The 18312-nt window shown below is 43.5% G+C and overlaps 1 protein-coding gene across 1 annotated transcript; it reads right to left on the bottom strand.

The window, feature by feature from the left end:
* Positions 1–260: 260 nt before the first annotated feature.
* cxxc1a (CXXC finger protein 1a) lies at positions 261–17991 on the bottom strand. The gene is made up of 14 exons (XM_087834098.1): positions 17828–17991; positions 14097–14296; positions 13910–14010; positions 11040–11182; positions 10594–10749; positions 5331–5507; positions 5152–5253; positions 4864–5081; positions 3923–4130; positions 3725–3835; positions 3212–3261; positions 3034–3130; positions 1510–1662; positions 261–1418 (listed from the first exon to the last, which is right to left on the bottom strand). The coding sequence occupies exons 1-14, from the start codon at positions 17828–17830 to the stop codon at positions 1272–1274; spliced, it is 1866 nt and encodes a 621-aa protein (XP_087690224.1). The 5' UTR covers positions 17831–17991; the 3' UTR covers positions 261–1271.
* Positions 17992–18312: the final 321 nt, after the last annotated feature.

Raw genomic sequence — 18312 nt, 5'->3', positions numbered from 1 at the left:
AAACCCCTGAATTTAATTACAATAAATTCTGGATTACCTCAAATCTTTCTCATGAATGTTGCATATATTAAATTTTATTAGTCTATTAAAAAAAAACATGTTGGGTAGCCAGTTAAATGTTGTGTTGCAGTTTAAAGTAAATTAGTGCAGCACCGGCATTCACTCTGAGAACAGAAAAGCTCAAAATCAGCACAAATAATGAAATATCAAACTTTATTGAAACATTTTGAACAAACAACAACATAATGATAACACTTTGGATAAAAACAGATATAAAAAAAATAACGAGACATCGAGATGAAGGGTTTCCTCTCAGAGGGAAATTAAAGTCACACAGAAAAGTTTGACTTTTATCAATATACAACCAAGTTCCAACCAACCGAGTTCTTTATCAGGACATTTCATTTTATTTATTTAATTAATTAATTTCACTTGACTTCAGCTCTTTGTGCTTAAAATTAATTTTCCTATGCTTACCCGATTGGCTGTTTATTCACTTAGACTGAAACAAGAGCCTATCTTTTTTTGGATAGCATTGGATTTTTTTTCTTCTATGCTTACTTTTTTTGATGATCCTATGGGGGAAAGTTTAAACTGATATTTACACAATTTTTATTTGAACTGCAACAGGCTCACATTGTAAAAAGAAACCAGGAGGAATGAGTTGTAACAAGATGACTTAAAGATTTATAAAATGTGTGCATCTTTAGTGAACATGTAGTGTTTCATCATCAACCTTAAGACACATTTCCAAAGCACAGCCACATTTCAGATTGGTCGGATGTGGGTAGTATAATACTTGTAGGTTAAACTGAATGAGAGCAGCTATCCAGGACGAGGAGGACACATAAGCACCTCGTGTAGACATCATGGCTCATTCAGGATCAAATGTGATCATATTTGTGTGTCCAGTCATCCCCAACTTATTAAAACTAACAGTGAGGATACAACTGCCCACAAAGCTAAGCTGAGATCCAGCTTTCATGGCAGCGTTACCTAAGCAGAAGGTTTAGTTGAGTGTCCATCCACGGATTGTAAGAGCTCAGGTTTCCTACATTTGTAGTGTGAATATGAAATATAAAAACGGTTTGACTTCCTAAAATCAGATGAGGTCTGAGTTTGAATGAGGCTGGAGTCAGAATCAAATCTCTTGTTTTTTGTTCACTTGTGAATGAAACATTGCTCTGACTCACCTTCCCACAATTTTCCACAATAAAACTGCAAACGAGCGTTAAACTCATCCAGGAAAACGTCTGCCTGACGTCACCTGTCTACCTGTCCTTGGCAGAGCGCAGGTCGGTGGTGATTGGGTCGTGCTGGATGGTCTGGTGCAACATCAGAGCCAATAAACCGGCTCGGTTGGTCATGGCGGTCCTCAGATTCCTCTCCTGCTCGAATAGCTCGTCCAGTTTATACCACTGACAGAGACAAAGAGAGAGTTAGAAAAGCCCAGGTGTGTCTTAATGTTAATGACGAGGCACTAAATAAAGTTTGTATGAATAGAGATACCACTCGGACTCTCTCCAGGTCGACTTCGGCGCGGCGAAGTTTCTCCCAGCAGTAATGCTTGTTGCACTTCCTCTTAGACACCCGACAGAACTCGCCGGTTGGCTCAAACACATCTTTGACCAGAGGACATCCGCACACCTCGTCTGCTGGGACCTGCAACAGGAAGTCAATAACAAAGAATCAGGGAAATGTCTGCCTGACTTTGAGTCCAGAGTCAGGACCAGAGTCAGCACCAGCTAGTCCAGAGTCAGGACCAGAGTCGGGATCAGCTAGTCCAGAGTCAGGACCAGAGTCAGCACCAGCTAGTCCCGAGCCAGGACCAGAGTCGGCACCAGCTAGTCCAGAGTCGGGACCAGCTAGTCCAGAGTCAGGATCAGAGTCGGCACCAGCTAGTCCAGAGTCGACACCAGCTAGTCCAGAGCCAGGACCAGAGTCGGCACCAGCTAGTCCAGAGTCGGGACCAGCTAGTCCAGAGTCAGGATCAGAGTCGGCACCAGCTAGTCCAGAGTCGGCACCAGCTAGTCCAGAGTCGGCACCAGCTAGTCCAGAGCCAGGACCAGAGTCGGGACCAGCTAGTCCAGAGTCAGGACCAGAGTCGGCACCAGCTAGTCCAGAGTCGGCACCAGCTAGTCCAGAGTCGGGACCAGCTAGTCCAGAGTCGGGACCAGAGTCAGCACCAGCTAGTCCAGAGTCGGCACCAGCTAGTCCAGAGCCAGGACCAGAGTCAGCACCAGCTAGTCCAGAGTCAGGACCAGAGTCGGCACCAGCTAGTCCAGAGTCAGCACCAGCTAGTCCAGAGTCAGGATCAGCTAGCGTATTCAGGACCAACGAGTCCAGAGTCGGGATCAGCTAGTCCAGAGTCAGGACCAGAGTCGGGATCAGCTAGTCCAGAGTCAGGATCAGCTAGCGTAGTCAGGACCAACGAGTCCAGAGTCAGGACCAGAGTGCAGGATCAGCTAGTCCAGAGTCAGGATCAGCTAGCGTATTCAGGACCAACGAGTCCAGAGTCGGGATCAGCTAGTCCAGAGTCAGGATCAGCTAGTCCAGAGTCAGGACCAGAGTCAGGATCAGCTAGCTCAGAGTCAGGACCAGACTCAGCCTGACTGTCTCCAGAGTCAGGACCAAAGACTCCAGAGTTAATAAAGAGTCAGGGACATGTGTGCCTGACTCTGAGTCTCTGAGCCCAAAGTCAGGACCAGCTAGTCCTGACTTTGTACTCTTCTCCAGACTCTGAGTCCAGACTCAGGACCACATACCACATTAAAACTTATGCAGCATCCAATTTCTGATGTTATGTCCTTTAAAGACTTCAGACAGTAAGTTAACCTGAACAGAGACATGTTTTAAATATCCACAGCTGACAAGTTTTGTAAGAGCACACCAACATATTTTTTTTAGAGCCCCACAGACATTTGCTAAAATAAAAAAAAAAAAGGTCTCCATTGAGTTTAAGAAGGGAGGAAAAGAGCAGCGGATTAAAGCCTTGATCGAGTCATAAGTTGTTTTCTGTAGACTTAAACAAACCTTTGGATCTCTGGAGTGTTCGGGACATAAAACCTGCAGCCGCTTACAGTACGTCTTACTTTGAGGGTTGTAGACATCGCAGAATAACCTGGTGGCTCTGAGAGAGACAGAGAGAGAGATGAGACACAAACAGAGGAACGGGTGAAGACACGAGGGACGGACAGGTGCACGGTCTTACCCCTCTATGCGTGTTGGATACATGGAACCAAACGATGTTTGACTCTCATACTGTCGGAAAAAGAAACAGAAAGATCAGATTAAACAGTTTTCCTTGGTGCCTACATTACCCACAATTTACCTCAGAACAGCTGACTGTCATGCCAGGGGATGTAAAACACGCTGTTGTGCCATAACCACCATATGCCTGCTAATATTCTGACTTCATGTGCAGAACTGGAGGACCTCAGGGGTGCTAGGTTACATCAATAATCTTTTAGGGAGAACTTATTATCCTCATTTATTATTAAACTCCAGAAGAGAAGCTTTTTTAAACAGAAGATTTGAACAGCAGCATTGGGTGAATTTGCTAAAGGTCATTTTTCCAGCTGTCACTGAATTTCACTGGCTTATTGTGGCCTTTGTTCCCACATTGCTGTTATCAATTTCCTGTTTGATCACCTCATTAAGGCAGCTGTAATTCATATCCAGTACAGACCCCAGGTGGACACACTTCCTGTTTCTTTAAGCTAACCTTAGCGTAGCATCGCTCCATATGACGCAGAGCCACCTTCGGATTGACGGGGTGACTGCAGGAAACACAGAAGATCTGAAAGTCTGTGTCGTCACCGTCACCCTCAGTCACCTGCAGAGACAAACAGAGAGAGGAGACTAACTAACAGCTGATCACACTAACAGCGGAGTGCACTGGGTGGCTGCAGTTGCCACAGACCTCCTCGTGCTGTTGGACTTGCTGAAGTTTGGCGTTGGCGATGATGCCTTCTAGCTCATGGAAGCGTTTCTCCATCAGCGTGAGACGCATCCTCGCCGCCTGCTGCTCTTTCCTGATCCGCTCCAGCTGTCTGCGTCCAATCTCCTCGGCAATGCAGGGACTCTGCTGCCACTGCTGGATCCTCTGAGGCAGGATCTCATAGATGCGACTGAGAGACAGAGACGAGGCGTCAAAGAACCAACAGATTTCAGAAACATGTGCTGGTTCTGAGAAACCAAATTACACCAAGTTAACAGACAATGTGATGTTTGCTTTCTGCATAGGTTTGAGGTCCTGGGTGAAACCCCAGAGTACACAGTAATAAGGTGTACTAGAAGTGCTGGCACAGATCACATTTTGGTGCCATCTCGGGTGGTCGTGCACAATTTTGGCGGTTTTTACCACCAATCTTTTTTACCTGCAGAAGCACAGAGTATCGGATTATACAGCAACGAGATGCTGCAACAGCTTCATGAGACTCTGGAGAAAACCTTGGAGTTTCTTCCCTTTTGGTTTAACTTCTCCTCTTCAATCAGGGATGATGCAGAGGTTTTCTCTGAATGGCAACACCTATCATTTACTACAGCGGTATCTGTGATGATATCACCACCAAAACCAAAGCGGTGAGCATAATGGCAGCAATGAACGTGTTTCACCTCTAGAAAGATGACCAAAGGAGTTTTGTATTTCAGAAACAACCTGTCAGTTTGTGTTTGGAACAAATAGTATGCACTTAAGGGTTAATGGACTCAACGGTCCAATTAGATATGGTAGCTGACTTGATACAAACTTTCTAAATTCAGCATAGAACTGCTGAATTTAGAAACTGCTGAATTCTCTGGCGGGCTTGCCGTGTCAGCTGTGTCGTGTTCACATGAACATTTAGATGATCTCAGACTCACTTGGCGGCGAGCTTCATGCCGCACTCCTCGGAGCAGTATTTGGAGTTTGCCCTCGCCGGCTCGATGCATCCTGGACCCAGACACTGCCTCAAAGCTCCGCCTACTTCTTTGACTCCACCCTCTCCTGCTCGCTCACTGTGCCGCACACGCTCTCTGTGACGCTGCTTCACTTTGTGGCGCCGAGGCTTCGCCTCCTCTTTAGGAACAGACACGGACTTCTGCACGAGGACGGGTGTGTTAGTGACATCATCGGTGACATCTGTGGTCAGGTGACCTAACCGCTCTCACCTTCTTCTCCGGCTTCTTCTCGTGTCTCTTCACGTGTTTCACCTTCACCGCCTTCTTCCTCAGAGAGTCGGACTGAGCATCATCCTCTTCACTGTGCCACACCTGCAACAAGAAGACGTGTCACGCACACAAGTGCCTGCCTGGCAGCTGATTGGTTGGAAACACCTGCACACACTGACCAGGTCTCTGTATCCGGCAGCTTTGTATTGCTCGTACAGCTCCAGCTCACTCTCACTGAAACCCTCCTCCTCGTCATCTTCCTCCTCTTCAGTGTGATGCCCCGGCCCTTTTCTCGACAGGCTCCGCCCCCTGGCACCACTGCGACTCATCTCCTCATCCTTGACCCGAAGCATCTTCTGCTCAGAGAACATATGCAGAGTAAACAGCATCATTAGTACAGCAATAACAACATCTCTCGCCGATCTTTAACAATCAGGGCGAGTTAGCAGTTCACCATCAATTTGAATCCCTTGTTAAAGGTGACACATTATGCCTTTCTTGTCATATATACCTGTATTTATAAAGTATTTTACTGACTACTCAAAGCCCAGGAATCACTTGCCAACCAGTCTAAGAATACACATTTTTCCCTTGTATCAAGTCCAACATGTTGGGCCACTCACAAGCATTACATGCATGATGTCATGTGAGAAACGTCTAAAGCTAGAACAAAAGTATGGAGCGGGAAACAACCATCCCCCACTCTAAAAAGCCCCATCGCTACGGTAACCAGAGACAAAGATCCAGAACTTTAACCTCGCAGTTGTAATCGATACACTGACTGATGTCAATATGTAACTCTTTTCATCTTATTGATGAATCAAAGAGCTTTAATGTTCTACTCAAAGAATCTGAAAACTATAGGAGAACTGTGCAACAGCAAAGATGGTGGGAGAAGAATGCATTTCAGGGTCAAAGTCCGAAAACGTTTAGCAGCTTCTTTAAAATCAGGTTTGAATAATGATTTTATAGAAGCTTTTTTTTTTTTTAATCCAGCTTACTTGTGAAATTAAAGTTAATTTATATAATTCATCAAGAGAACTGTTCAAATAAATGCCCAGAGGGATTTTGAGATGACTGCCAAGTGGAGAGATCTGCTCCTAGATCAGACCCGGGCATCGTATGGACCAGCAGCCACGTGTGCCATCAAAGGGAAATTGGGATTCAAATTTTAAATAATTAAATAATCATGTAGTTTGTGCCATTTAAACCACCAAACAGTCTTTGATCAACTCTCCATTAGATAATGCCTTACTGATTTTTTTTGTTTTTTTACAGTTTTGTGGGAAACTATAACACAACTTTGGTGCTTTTATTTTGAAGGCAAAAAAAAAAAAAAAGAATTTACATATGTTTGTGTATGCAAGCACATGCAGCTTTGCTGTAAATGCACTGGATGTTTATGAGATACGCGAGTTTACTCTCCCTGAAAGAGTTCAACTCACATAAAAAAAAAAAATAAAGGCTCATACAGAATGTCGAGTTTTTAACGAGACATGGACGTCCAAGTATCGATTTAATAAAGTCGAAGGTTCTTATTTTGTTGAGAGCAGATTGATGAGTTAAAAGATTACAGTTTGATTCATCATTAGAAGATTAAACATGCAGAGAAATACGAGAATATGACTGATGCAGACCGGGAATAGACATCTAAATCTTTTCTAGTAAACCTTCAAAAGCAACAAGGTCTTTTTAACCGAGCTTTACACATCCAGGGACGGAGAAGTCAACACAAGCTTTGTGATTTCCTGCAGAATCACAAAAAGGCCACACTCTGATGGGGACTTTATCAAAGAGTGATTGCTGGACTGAACAAGCAACAGTAATAGAATGAGAGGAAAAAGCATTCAAAGCATTTGAAAATGTGCTCCTCTCCAGATAACAACACAGATCAAGGACATCTGGAGCTTTATCTGAAAAACAAAGCGGACTATTTAGAGTTTTTTCCTCCTTGGCTCTGAGCGAGAGCTGTGATGACTGTGACACAGCCCAGTCACTCATCTTTGTCCATGGGATAAGGACAGAGTTTGAGATTACAGACGAGCTGGAAGCAATGCACTCGACCGGCACTCTGACAGGGAGTGTTTTTCCCCACACAGGTAACTACATGCTTGGATAGGCTGAAATGGAACAAGCTGGAAGGTGTGGATGCGAGACAGAGTGACTGAAATGGGCATTTCTGCAGTGCAGTACACACCACCAGGTGTTGAGTAACCAGCACTAAAAATTAACCATGCTGCTGATGTGTTAACCAGAATAGTTAACTACATCAGAGCAGGAACACTGAACCACAGACAGGCAGTTGCACTTTTAGAGCAGCATAAGGCTAAACATAGCGATATGAGCTACCGCATCGCTATCAGGTGGCTCAGCCTGGGCAAAGGGCAAAAAAGAGGGTTTTGTGAAAAGAAAGGACACTCCAGAGCTCTCAGACACAGAACATAAGGCAGATCTTGATTTTGCTGTTGACATGTTTGCACTAATGAATGGACGAAATACAGCACTGTAAGGCAGGGGCCTGTTTACACGTAAAATCTACAAGTTTCTAATCAGAGAGCAACATTCTTACTGACATCCCAACAGTGAAAGAAGCCATAACATCAGCTTATCGATTCAGATGGTGCTCATGTATGTTAGGAGTCCTGCATGATGAGTTTTCAAGGCAATCTGAAGACTTCAAAACAGTTAAGAGTGAACTGTCCTCAGCTGCCGTGTTGATCATGCATCCAGTGAACTCAGTGACCTGCAGTCTGATTCGCTGCTAGCAGAGTACTTCAAGTCAGTGTCACTGCTGGATTTTTATTCTTCTCTCAAAGAGGAGAACTTCGCACACATACTCAGAAGACGTTAGCTCTCTTTAAAGCTAAGATCCACCTTTAAATGTAAACAAACATTTTCACTGAGGAAGCTTAACAAATCCTGATGCAGACGCTCTCTCAGCAACAGTCACCTGTCTGCCGTGCTTTGCATTCCCAGCTCAGACATTGAACCAAACTTTGAAATCAACTGGTCAAGCTTAAAAAGGCTACAGTTCTCTCCCCGAAGACCAGAAAAAACCTGAAAATCTGCCGATGAAATAATTAAACTACAAGAAAAACAGCAACAACTTTGCATATCTTTGAAATTCTCTGGTTTCTCATGTGGCCACTTGGGAAAATGATTTGCCCACCTGCTCCAGAACGACTCTGACAGTCACTGAATCCTCAGATCTACAGTGACTATAAGACTGCAGATGTATCACCCCTAAAGCAAAGAAGCCCAACAACAGAAAAAACAGGAAATACGAGCCATTTATGTGAAATAAAAATTCTGTAATATTCATCCTCTAACTGGATGCAACATGGAAATCAAAGATGAATTCTGCTGCATCATTTCCACATTTAAAGTGAACTTTTCTAGCAGTTACCAAAGTACTGCAGTATACATTTCACCTGTTTGCTTAACATTTTAGGAAACTACAAAACTCTGTTGTGCATATTTGATTTGTTCTGTCAGTGATTTAAATAACCAGCATTAACTACCTTTTGTCAGAGTTACCTGTGTGCTGCTCCAGTCCTTCCTGGTTGAACAAAACAGGAAATAGAGGGTGGAGCTGGTTATAATGCAGAGGGCTAGCAAATGGACCAAACCACTCGCTGTGACAGCACGGGGGGCGGGGAATCTGTGTACCGAGTTTAGTTATTGTCTCTGTGGTTTTTTCCCCTTTGTGTTTAACAGGCGTTACTTTGCTGCGTTCAGTCCTCGCTCTTCTGGTTAGACCAGTTCTTCTTTTGTTATCTTTTTCTGAGCAGTGCTCTGTTCAGCTGACCTTCTTTATGGACACAGCTATTTGCTAACCTCGACTTTTTCCTTCCTTTGTTGTTTTAATGTGACTTTGTGATCGCCTGGGTTAAATAAACACCCAGCTTGCAGTTGAACTACCCGTGTCTGTAGTTGGACTGAAGGTCTCCAACATTTTTTGTCTTTTTCTCCCTCAAGTCTTAAAAAAAAGAACTGGATCAATTTCCTACCACAACTTAAACCTGAAAAAAGACGCTTTAAAAGGTTCTTGAAACCATGAAATCATTTACAAAGTTTTGCAAGGCTAAAGCTTTAATAAATTTGCCCTGACTTTACAGTTTCAGTTATACAGCGTACCTTGAACTCTTGAACCTCTTTTAAATGTGTCATTCCTCTGCTACCCTGTGCTGGTCAGAGTTTACGGCCTGACTCACTCATTTACAAAAGCAAATATGAAGGATCGCTGCTGCCAAGACTGCGTGCAGCCAAAGCTCAGCAACATGACGATTCATCAGTCCCAGTCAGGCTGCAGTAATGTATTTACTATGGTGGGCCAAGAGTGCCAAAATGAATTAATCAAATACATCATTAAATAATTAATTAAATATGCCAATAATGAATGACAATTAAAAATATTAATTAACTGATTAATTGTGACAGCAATTAATTAGATAAATAATTAATTAATTAATTAATTATTTAATTTAAGTATTTAAATTAATTATTAAATACTTAATAATTAATTAAGTATTTAATTAATTTTAATTGGAAATAAAAATCTAAAAATTTATTAAATGATAAGATAGATCTTTATTGTCACTGTTACAAGAACAATGAAAGGCAGTTCGGCATCTCTCCATTAGCAGCATGTAGATATTTTACGTTAAAATTGCTTTAGAATAAAAGATAAAAAGATACAGAGATATATACACCTGTATACCTGTATATGCTGTAAGATGCATTACAAAGGAGCAGGTGCAATATAAGGTACAATGTAACCTTTGGTAGAGCACATTGAGTAAGAGGTTGGTTGCATTATTATAATAAATTATATTAATTAGACCTGCTATTAATTATGATAAAGACGGTTCATAAATAGAATATTTAAAAGTAACAAATTAAAATTGAATGAATTATGTATATATTTACTAAATATATGACACATTTAATAAGTTAGTTAATGATGTAGTTCTTTAAGTCTTTTTGGCACTTGTGGCCCTTCATAAGAAAGTAACCAGCTATGTTATTAATATTCTGCAATTAGACAAATAAATGTAATCAAACTGTCGACTGGTGACCTGCTGTGGTTTTGACTGTTAAACTTTCTCATGTATGAGCACCGGCTGTAGCGCTGTGAAGACATGACATGTGTAAGTGTAAAACAAAGCGCACACACACACACACACACACACGTACACAAATATGGAGCAGTTTAATCCTGATGTATCTATTGTTACCTGAATGAGCTTTAAAACATGACGTCTTCCCCCTGAATAGCACATTTAAACAGTTCCAGATATATCACAGTCCAAGAAGATGGAACCGGGATACGACAGGAGCAGATGATCACACTGTCTGCCTCAGTTTCAGGGATTTTTATTTCCCTCCACTCGCACATTTTAACAGCATTCATTATTATGACAATGAGGTTTATTCACGTACCCGGGCTCGGACCTCACACTGCCGGAGGCGGCACTTCTGTCTGATTTTGTTCGGGCCTCCAAACTTCTTCATGTCTTTACAGAAGTCGCACTGAGCGCAGTCCTCCGTCCTCAGGCAGGCATCACACTCCCCACACATCCTCGCCGAACGCTTGATCTGGGAAAACGAACGAGGAAACCGAAGCGGTATGAACGGCATCAACACTCCAAGTCTCCCGCGAAAACCGGGATTGTGGCTGGAGCTTCATCCTAAGCACTTAAAGGACTTAAAAGTTTGAAAATTCATATGTAAGAGCAGCTAAAATTGTCAGCTGATGGATACGAAAAGAAAGAAGTTGAAGGTTAAGATACTTTAACTAGTAGCAGGTAAAAGTGTGTAAGTAAGCCTAACCCCAGCCTGAGAAGTTAAAGTGCTGGCTGAACTGTGTCATGTGATCTCTTGGGTACCTGTGAGCCCCGCCTCTTGTCAGTCTTCTGTTGGGGGGTGGAGCTTCCATCTCCATCAGTTTTATCATCTCTCTCCGGCTCCGACTCTCTCTCCTCCTTCATCTTCTTCTGACGGTATTTAATCTCCAGCGATGAGTCTTTGTCTGCAGACGACACAACGCACAGATCACAGCTTTAACACCTGAAGAGGACCAACTGTGCTCTTCAACAGCTCGAGGTTTTTATTCAGAGACTAGAGAAACATTAATGGATTTAGAGTTTAAAAACCTCCTTCATGTTAAACTGGCTCTTTTGATCAGTTTGTCCTGTACAAACCAGTTTTTCTCATCTGTGGAACATTGGCCATCTCAAATACACTGCACAAAAAAGTCATAGGAGACACAACAGATGTCAATGGGAGAAAAATGATGGTGCTGGATATCTGATAAAACTGGGTAATGTGTAAGGAATAAAAGGATTTGGGGGAAGGGGGGTCCTCTCAGATCTGGACCCGGACATCACTGATCTCCTGGACAGTCTGAAGTGCAACCTGGCAGATGGGCAGAAGCATGATGTCCCAGAGGAGACCTAATGGATTTATGTCAGTCAAATATGGGGACAGTCAGTGGTATCAATTCATTCATCCTCCTGGAGCTGCCTGCATGCTCTCACCACATGAGGTTGGGCATTGTCGTGCAGTAAGAGGAACCCAGGATCCCCTGCACCACTGTAGGGTCTGACAGTGGGTCCAAGGATTTAATGGCCTGTAGAGGTCTGTGCATCCTTCCATGGATAAGACTCCACAGACCATCACTGATAAGCAGTGAGTGCAGGAGCCTCAGACACCAGTGCTCTATAGGAGGTCATTTTGTAGCTCTGACAGTGCCCATCCTGTTCCTCCGTGCACAAAGGAGCAGATACCGGTGCTGCTGCTGGTTTCTAGTCCCTATCCAGCTCTCCGAGAGTCGCTGTAAGTCTCCTGGAATCTCCTCCATGCTCCTGAGACTGTGCTGGGAGTCACAGCAAACCTTCTGGCAATGGCACGTATTAAATGTGCAACTTCTGTAGGGTCCAGATTAGGGCTGTGCGATATGACCAAAATCTCATATCCCAATATAAGACATTTATTGTCCCGACAACGAGATTTATCACAAAAATTGTAAATTGTAAATTCTGTGAACTGAGAACTCGACTTGCGTGAAGAGTTTTCAGCTGGGCGTCGTGTAGCTGGAGTCGAGTATTTATTACTCGTGCTGCAGGGAAAAGCCTGTTCCAAGGTTTATTTTTTTAAGCGTCTCATCTGTAAACACTCTGCTTACTATTTCACATGATTCAGTTTATTTTGAAAAATCTCAACAGGATCTTCAGCTTTATTGTGAAAGGTCTATGTGGAAAATAAACAAGCGGACGGCAGAGCCATCGTAGTTGGTAACGACAACGGATAATAACAGTCGCTTGTCCGTCTGTAGTGTGGTCAGTGTTGGGGAGTAACGGAATACATGTACCGCCGTTACGTATTTAAAATACAAAATATGAGTAACTGTATTCCGTTACAGTTACCGTTTAAAAAGGTGGTATTTAGAATACAGTTACTTTGTTGAAATAAATGGATTACACGGCGGTACTTCCCTGTTTCATATTGTGGCGAGTCAGGACTGTTTGGGTTTTGTTTGACAGCTACGTTCTGTTGTTCCAGGCGGCAGCGTTGCGGTTCCCATGGTTACAGGGTGACGCTCTCTCTCTGCGTGTTTCCTGAGTGAGAGAGGCCTTTTTGTTGTTGTGCTAAGCTAATAGGCAGAATGCTACAGGTATAGCTCTAAAGAATGTAGCATCATGGGCAGTGTAGTCCGTGCTGCAGGGAGAATGGACTGCCATACACGTTATGTGTCTGTGAGCGCGAGGAGGGAGAAAAAGGAAAAGTACGAGCTGTCATCGAGCAGAAATGGGAGCTGGAAGCATGTAAATATAATAATAACCACTGCAGCCAAGAAGAGAGCCTGACGAGCCCAGCTGTAAGTAAGCTATTAAGACTCGACTGTACACCGTGTTCGTGTTTTCCTCCAAAAACAATAAGTTCCGTTGGAGCAGCCTTTCAACGCCTCTCTCTGTCTCTCGCTAGCAAAGTGACCCAGACAACAAAGTAAAGCTAGTTTTCAGCTACGAGCCGACACAGAACCCACCGTATTAGCCAGAGGTCCCTTTACTACGGTTCGGAGCCGCGGACCTTCAATAACAGTAATAAATCACAGCAATAGTACATTCATGTAGTTGTAAACAGCATGATAATATATTAAGTAATCCAAAGTATTCAGAATACGTTACTCTCATTGAGTAACGTAACGGAATACGTCACAGAATACATTTTGGGGCATGTATTCTGTATTCTGTAATGGAATACATTTTAAAAGTAACCTTCCCAACACTGAGTGTGGTTATATGAAAATATAAGAGAAAGAGAGAACTTTAAGAAATTCTACAGTGACCATCAAAACGATTAAAAAATATTGCCATAAACTGTTTATTTTGGGACACCACGAAACAAACGATAGCTCCTCTGGTGCACCTGTTGTTAGTTTCATTCGTTTCTTAGTTGCCCCTTGGGTTTAAATAAAGTCTCTCAGATTCTGATTAACAGCAGAGCAGCTGAAACTGATTCACGACCTCCTCTGCTCCTTAAGTGACCACATCAGTATCCCAGAGGTTTGATGCTAAACCTCTGAGCAGTGTATATATGACACAAAATGAGAAAAACTATAATAAATCCCCTTTAAGCTAGTTTAAAGAGGATTTCTGTAAATGAATTCAGTCTTAAAGCAAATATTCAGAGGTCTATTTTTATCAGTGGACTAATACACATGTTCTCTTCCGGCTCAGAGAGGAGGGACACTGACTTCTGCAGGGCGGGCAGTACCACACTCTGATGGCTTTGGCTGCCTTCTCCGAAACTCCAATACAGTCTCCATGAAACCACTCCGTGCAGCTGTCGCACCCTCTGACGGACACACAGACAGACAGGTTAGGGTTAACAGCTGTGTTTGTTTGTTTATTGTTCACAGATAAATAAATAAAGTGTGTTACATCATGAAGCAGTTGATATCTGGTTTCCTGCAGACACAGTAAACCGGAGCGCTCATGGAGTCCATGGGAAATCCGCCCCGTCCTCCTCCTCCGTCACCTTCTTCACCTCCCTCCACTTTTCCTCCTCTTCCTCCCCCCTCCTCCCCTTCTTCCCCCTCCTCCTCATCCGGGGCTCGCTCTGCTCCTGCAGCCTCTTCAGACTGACAAACAAACAAGAAACACACAAACCAGAAAAGAGTTCAACATCAGAGATCTCACTCCGTTTTACTACAAAGAGGATTCGTGTGTTCATCGCGACAGACCAGCAACAGCAGCACCAACACAAACTGGAGTAGCCCACGTTACTGGTCGGTCCACATTGTTCTGACGGTGCCCCCCTCAGAGCATCGCAGCCTGCAGAGCTGCGTGTGGCAGCAGCAGACTGCTCTGTGTTGTGCTTACCTGAGCAGATTATCTTTTTTGGCTTCCTGGCTTCAAACAGGCTAAACTTTATTAATATAAGACATATTCTCCAGCCTTACTGACCGAAGCACCCACATCCTTTAGCCCTTTTAATACTAAATTACAGTACAGTGCTTTTCCTGTAACACTCATGCCACTGGTTTGTCTGCAGCAGCTTTCAGTCTGCACTACAAACCCTAAGAAGTGAAATGTAAATAAAAACAGAATGCAATGACTTACAAATAAACCCAGATTTTATTCACAACAGTGAATAAACTGTTTAGACTGAGACATTTTACTATTTCATCTAATATTTTGAACATTTTGCAACCAGTCAGATTTAACTGGGAACATGTCAGTGACATGTTTGGGTATAAAAAGAGCCTCGCAGAGGGGCCGCGTTTCACTGTTCAGAGTTACACTTTCAGAATAATGCTGCTCAACATAAATATTCCATCATCTGCGGTTCATAATATCATCAGATAATCTGAAGAAATCTCTGTGTGCAATGGACAAGGCCAAAAATTGGAGGCCTGTGATGTTCAGACCCACAAATCTCCTCTGAGCCAAAGCTGGACTGAGACAGTGGAAAAACTGATCTGAGGTCAGCAGTATCAACATTTTAAATTATTTCTGGAAAATATGGACGCCATGTCCCTCGGACTAAGGAGGAGCGGGACCATCCAGCCTGTTATCAGCACTCAGTTCAAAAGCCTCTGAGGGTACAGGAGTCCATTAGTGCCTCTGGAATTGAACACTTGCACATCTGTAACCACGAGTGCAGAAAGGTATACACAAGTTTTAGAGCATCAAATGCTCCCATCCAGGGAAGGCCTTGGATATTTCACTAACATAATGCTAAGTAGGGCTGCCACGATTAGTCGACTAGTCACGATTACGTCGACTATCAAAATTGTCAACGACTAATTTATAGGTCGACGCGATGTTTGAAGCTTTGTAAGATCCTGAAAGACGCAGGAATAAGCAGCAGGATTTAAGAGTGTAATAACGGACTGAAACAGAAGATGGCAGCACTGCATATACAAGGATGCCAGCTGCCGTCAAACGCTGAAGAAGAAGAAATTCAGGGGCCCCATCCTTGTGTCCAAATTCATGGGCTGCATCCTGCTGAGGACGCATTTGTATACCGATTATGTCACAGCGACGAAGGCTGTCCAAATTCGAAGACTCCTCCAAACGCGGCCGAAAAATGCGTCCTTCATTTCCCCAGATTTGAAGGATGGGTCGGGTGTATCCATCGTGGCCCAACCTATCCCAGAATTCATAGCGCGGCCCAGCCAATTCCAGTTTCCAACAATGGCGGCAGCTACTTAGTTTTAGTATTACTCTTATTGCTGTGTCTGGGTCACAAAATAAACTTTTAACATATTTTCAGGTGAGAATGTAGCTGTGTAAACTTCAAATATCTGCTCGGTTTATCAAGACACCACATATTTGTAAAAGCGCTCAGACGTTTTCGGAGACGTCTGTTACCCACTAGCTCGATAGCTAGCCGGGGGCTAGGCTCACTAGAGCGGCTGAGAACATTGAACTCCCAGTACATCTTTTCAACCCCCCCCCCCCCCCCTCCCCAGTCTTTCGTTACTCAGGTTAAACATGATCTTTAAGTCAGTTAGATAAATTAAAAATTTTATCGTTTGGCTTTTTTCAGTCTTTTATTAGTTCCTGAGTAAATCGGTTTAGCTGAGATTAAAGTTATAATTTTCACACAGCTGAATAAACATCACACAGAAAACTGATTAAACAGAAGTGTGAGGTGGTCGAATTTACTCCAGTGTCCTGTTATATTTTAGACAGCAAGAAGCAGACGGCTGAGTTTATTTAACTTCATTGAGACAATCTGCAAATTTCATTAAAAGTTTAACAACCCATCATCTTGTCTTTATTTTTAGTCAGCACATACCTTAAACACTTCAAGCTGTAAGCTAATGATAGTTATATAAGCACAGACATGCTGGTGCATGAAGCTGTAAGTTTTATGTCCAATGGATGCATGATCTGATCAGTCGACTAATCGCAAAAATAATCGTTTGTGGCAGCCTCGTGAAAACCAGAAATACAACAAAGAAGATGTGTGTGTGTGAGGGAGGGGGCAAGGATTTTCTGCGCAGTGTACCAGGGGCACAGAGAAAAGTTGTCGTACCATAGGCACGAGGAGTGTGTGTGTGGGGGGGGGGGGGGCGACTGGGAATCTATCCTACCTCACTACCTCACAAATCATCCTACCCGTTGTTTCTGCGCATTCGCGTAACACAACTCCCAAATTTACATAATTTTTTAACCCATTGTGAATATTTCTTATGGTTATGGTTTGGATTAGTCAAAAGTCGCCGTCAAATTATGATACGTGTGGGACGATTTCTCAGAACAGCGGCACTGCTGAGCAGCTAGAAACCCACTCCTCCCGAGGAACCTGGATTCAGAAGAAACGTGACAGGAAACTCCAGACCCGGTTCAGGACCTAAACAATACTCCTCTGAGACCTCCTGGACTAGATTACTACTGAGACTGTGGAGCGGCTTTTATTTGGAAAATATAAAAAATCGAGATCTCATCAGACCAGCTTCAGGTCTAAGAACAGTTTTATTTAATACACTTGATCTATACTCTAACACCTGGATCAACTAAACACCCCAGAGACCAAAGTCCAGACACAAAACCAGGACCCGGAGGCTCATTCGATCTGTTTATAACTCAACAATATCCACAAAAACAAGGCGCAGTATCGCACTAAGCCTGTATTACATTGGTCTACAGTGTCCACACAAATTCATTCACATCAATTAAGACATCACTGTCTGTTTAACATTAATAACTAATGTTTCCCTGTCCGAGCCACCAAAGGTGTGTTGCTCATTTTTACCTCTTTATTTGCATCATGAATTGATTGTGGGAACCAACTGCAAGGTAAAGGAAAACAGAAGCATGTGAAACAGACGAGTCTGCATTAAAACCACTAAAGTGTCCTTTAAAAAACCCGCCTGGTGACACCTGAACCCGCCACCGTGCAGTGATTTAACAGCTGATTTCTCCACATGCAGCCTGCACGAACCACGTGACAGCATCTCCAGTGCTCCCTGATCACCAGTAACAGCTTTAACCTCCTGCAGGAGCAGAGCTCTCCTGACGCCTCTGCTGCTCCGCTCCGACCAGACTCCGTTTACTTTTCTGCAGATTTTAGCCGCGTTTAGGCTGCAGGATGGAGAGAAGGGGAGCTGCTCCTCTCTTCTCCTCCATCAGTACAACGTGACAAACAAACCCGGACTCACCATGAGCTGCTGCAGCTGCTGTGAATTCACAGAAGAAGAAGGAGAAGGCGGAGAAGAAGAGTCGCTTCTCCGGTTGAAGCTGCAGCCTCTCGCTCGTTTTACAAGCTCATCAAAAATCTGCAAAAATCTCTTTGTGTCCGCATCATTATTGTTTTCCTCTTCTGTAGTTTTGACCGAGGAGCACAAACAAACGGCGTGTGTGTGTCGCCACCTGCTGGAGAGGAGGAAGTGACATTAGAACACGCGTTTGGGTTTTTGGAGGTAGTTTTAGGTTTGAGCCTGCAGACAAGACCGTGAAGACTGAGAGGTACCAAAGTGCAGGGAGCTGCAGTGACTCAGGTCTGAAGGGTCACATGACACTTTACACGAGAATAAAACTGATTTCTGATGTTTGGACTCCAGTCTGTGAACACAGCAATGACACAGTGAACAGGTTTCTCTGGAGCAATACTTCCTCAGGTCTACAGGAGGAAAACAGGCTGTAT

The sequence above is a fragment of the Neolamprologus brichardi genome, chromosome 20 (assembly GCF_056152115.1).
Source record: "Neolamprologus brichardi isolate AB-2024 chromosome 20, ASM5615211v1, whole genome shotgun sequence".
Taxonomy (NCBI): Eukaryota; Metazoa; Chordata; class Actinopteri; order Cichliformes; family Cichlidae; genus Neolamprologus; species Neolamprologus brichardi.
Note: the sequence above shows the minus strand (reverse complement) of the source record. Positions and strands in the feature narration are given on the sequence as shown.

Coding starts and splice junctions, on each gene's coding strand:
- cxxc1a (XM_087834098.1), bottom strand. Junction 10,750..11,039: donor ACAAGAGGCGGGGCTCACAG/GTACCCAAGAGA, acceptor TCGTTTTCCCAG/ATCAAGCGTTCGGCGAGGAT. Junction 1,419..1,509: donor ACCTGGAGAGAGTCCGAGTG/GTATCTCTATTC, acceptor TGTCTCTGTCAG/TGGTATAAACTGGACGAGCT.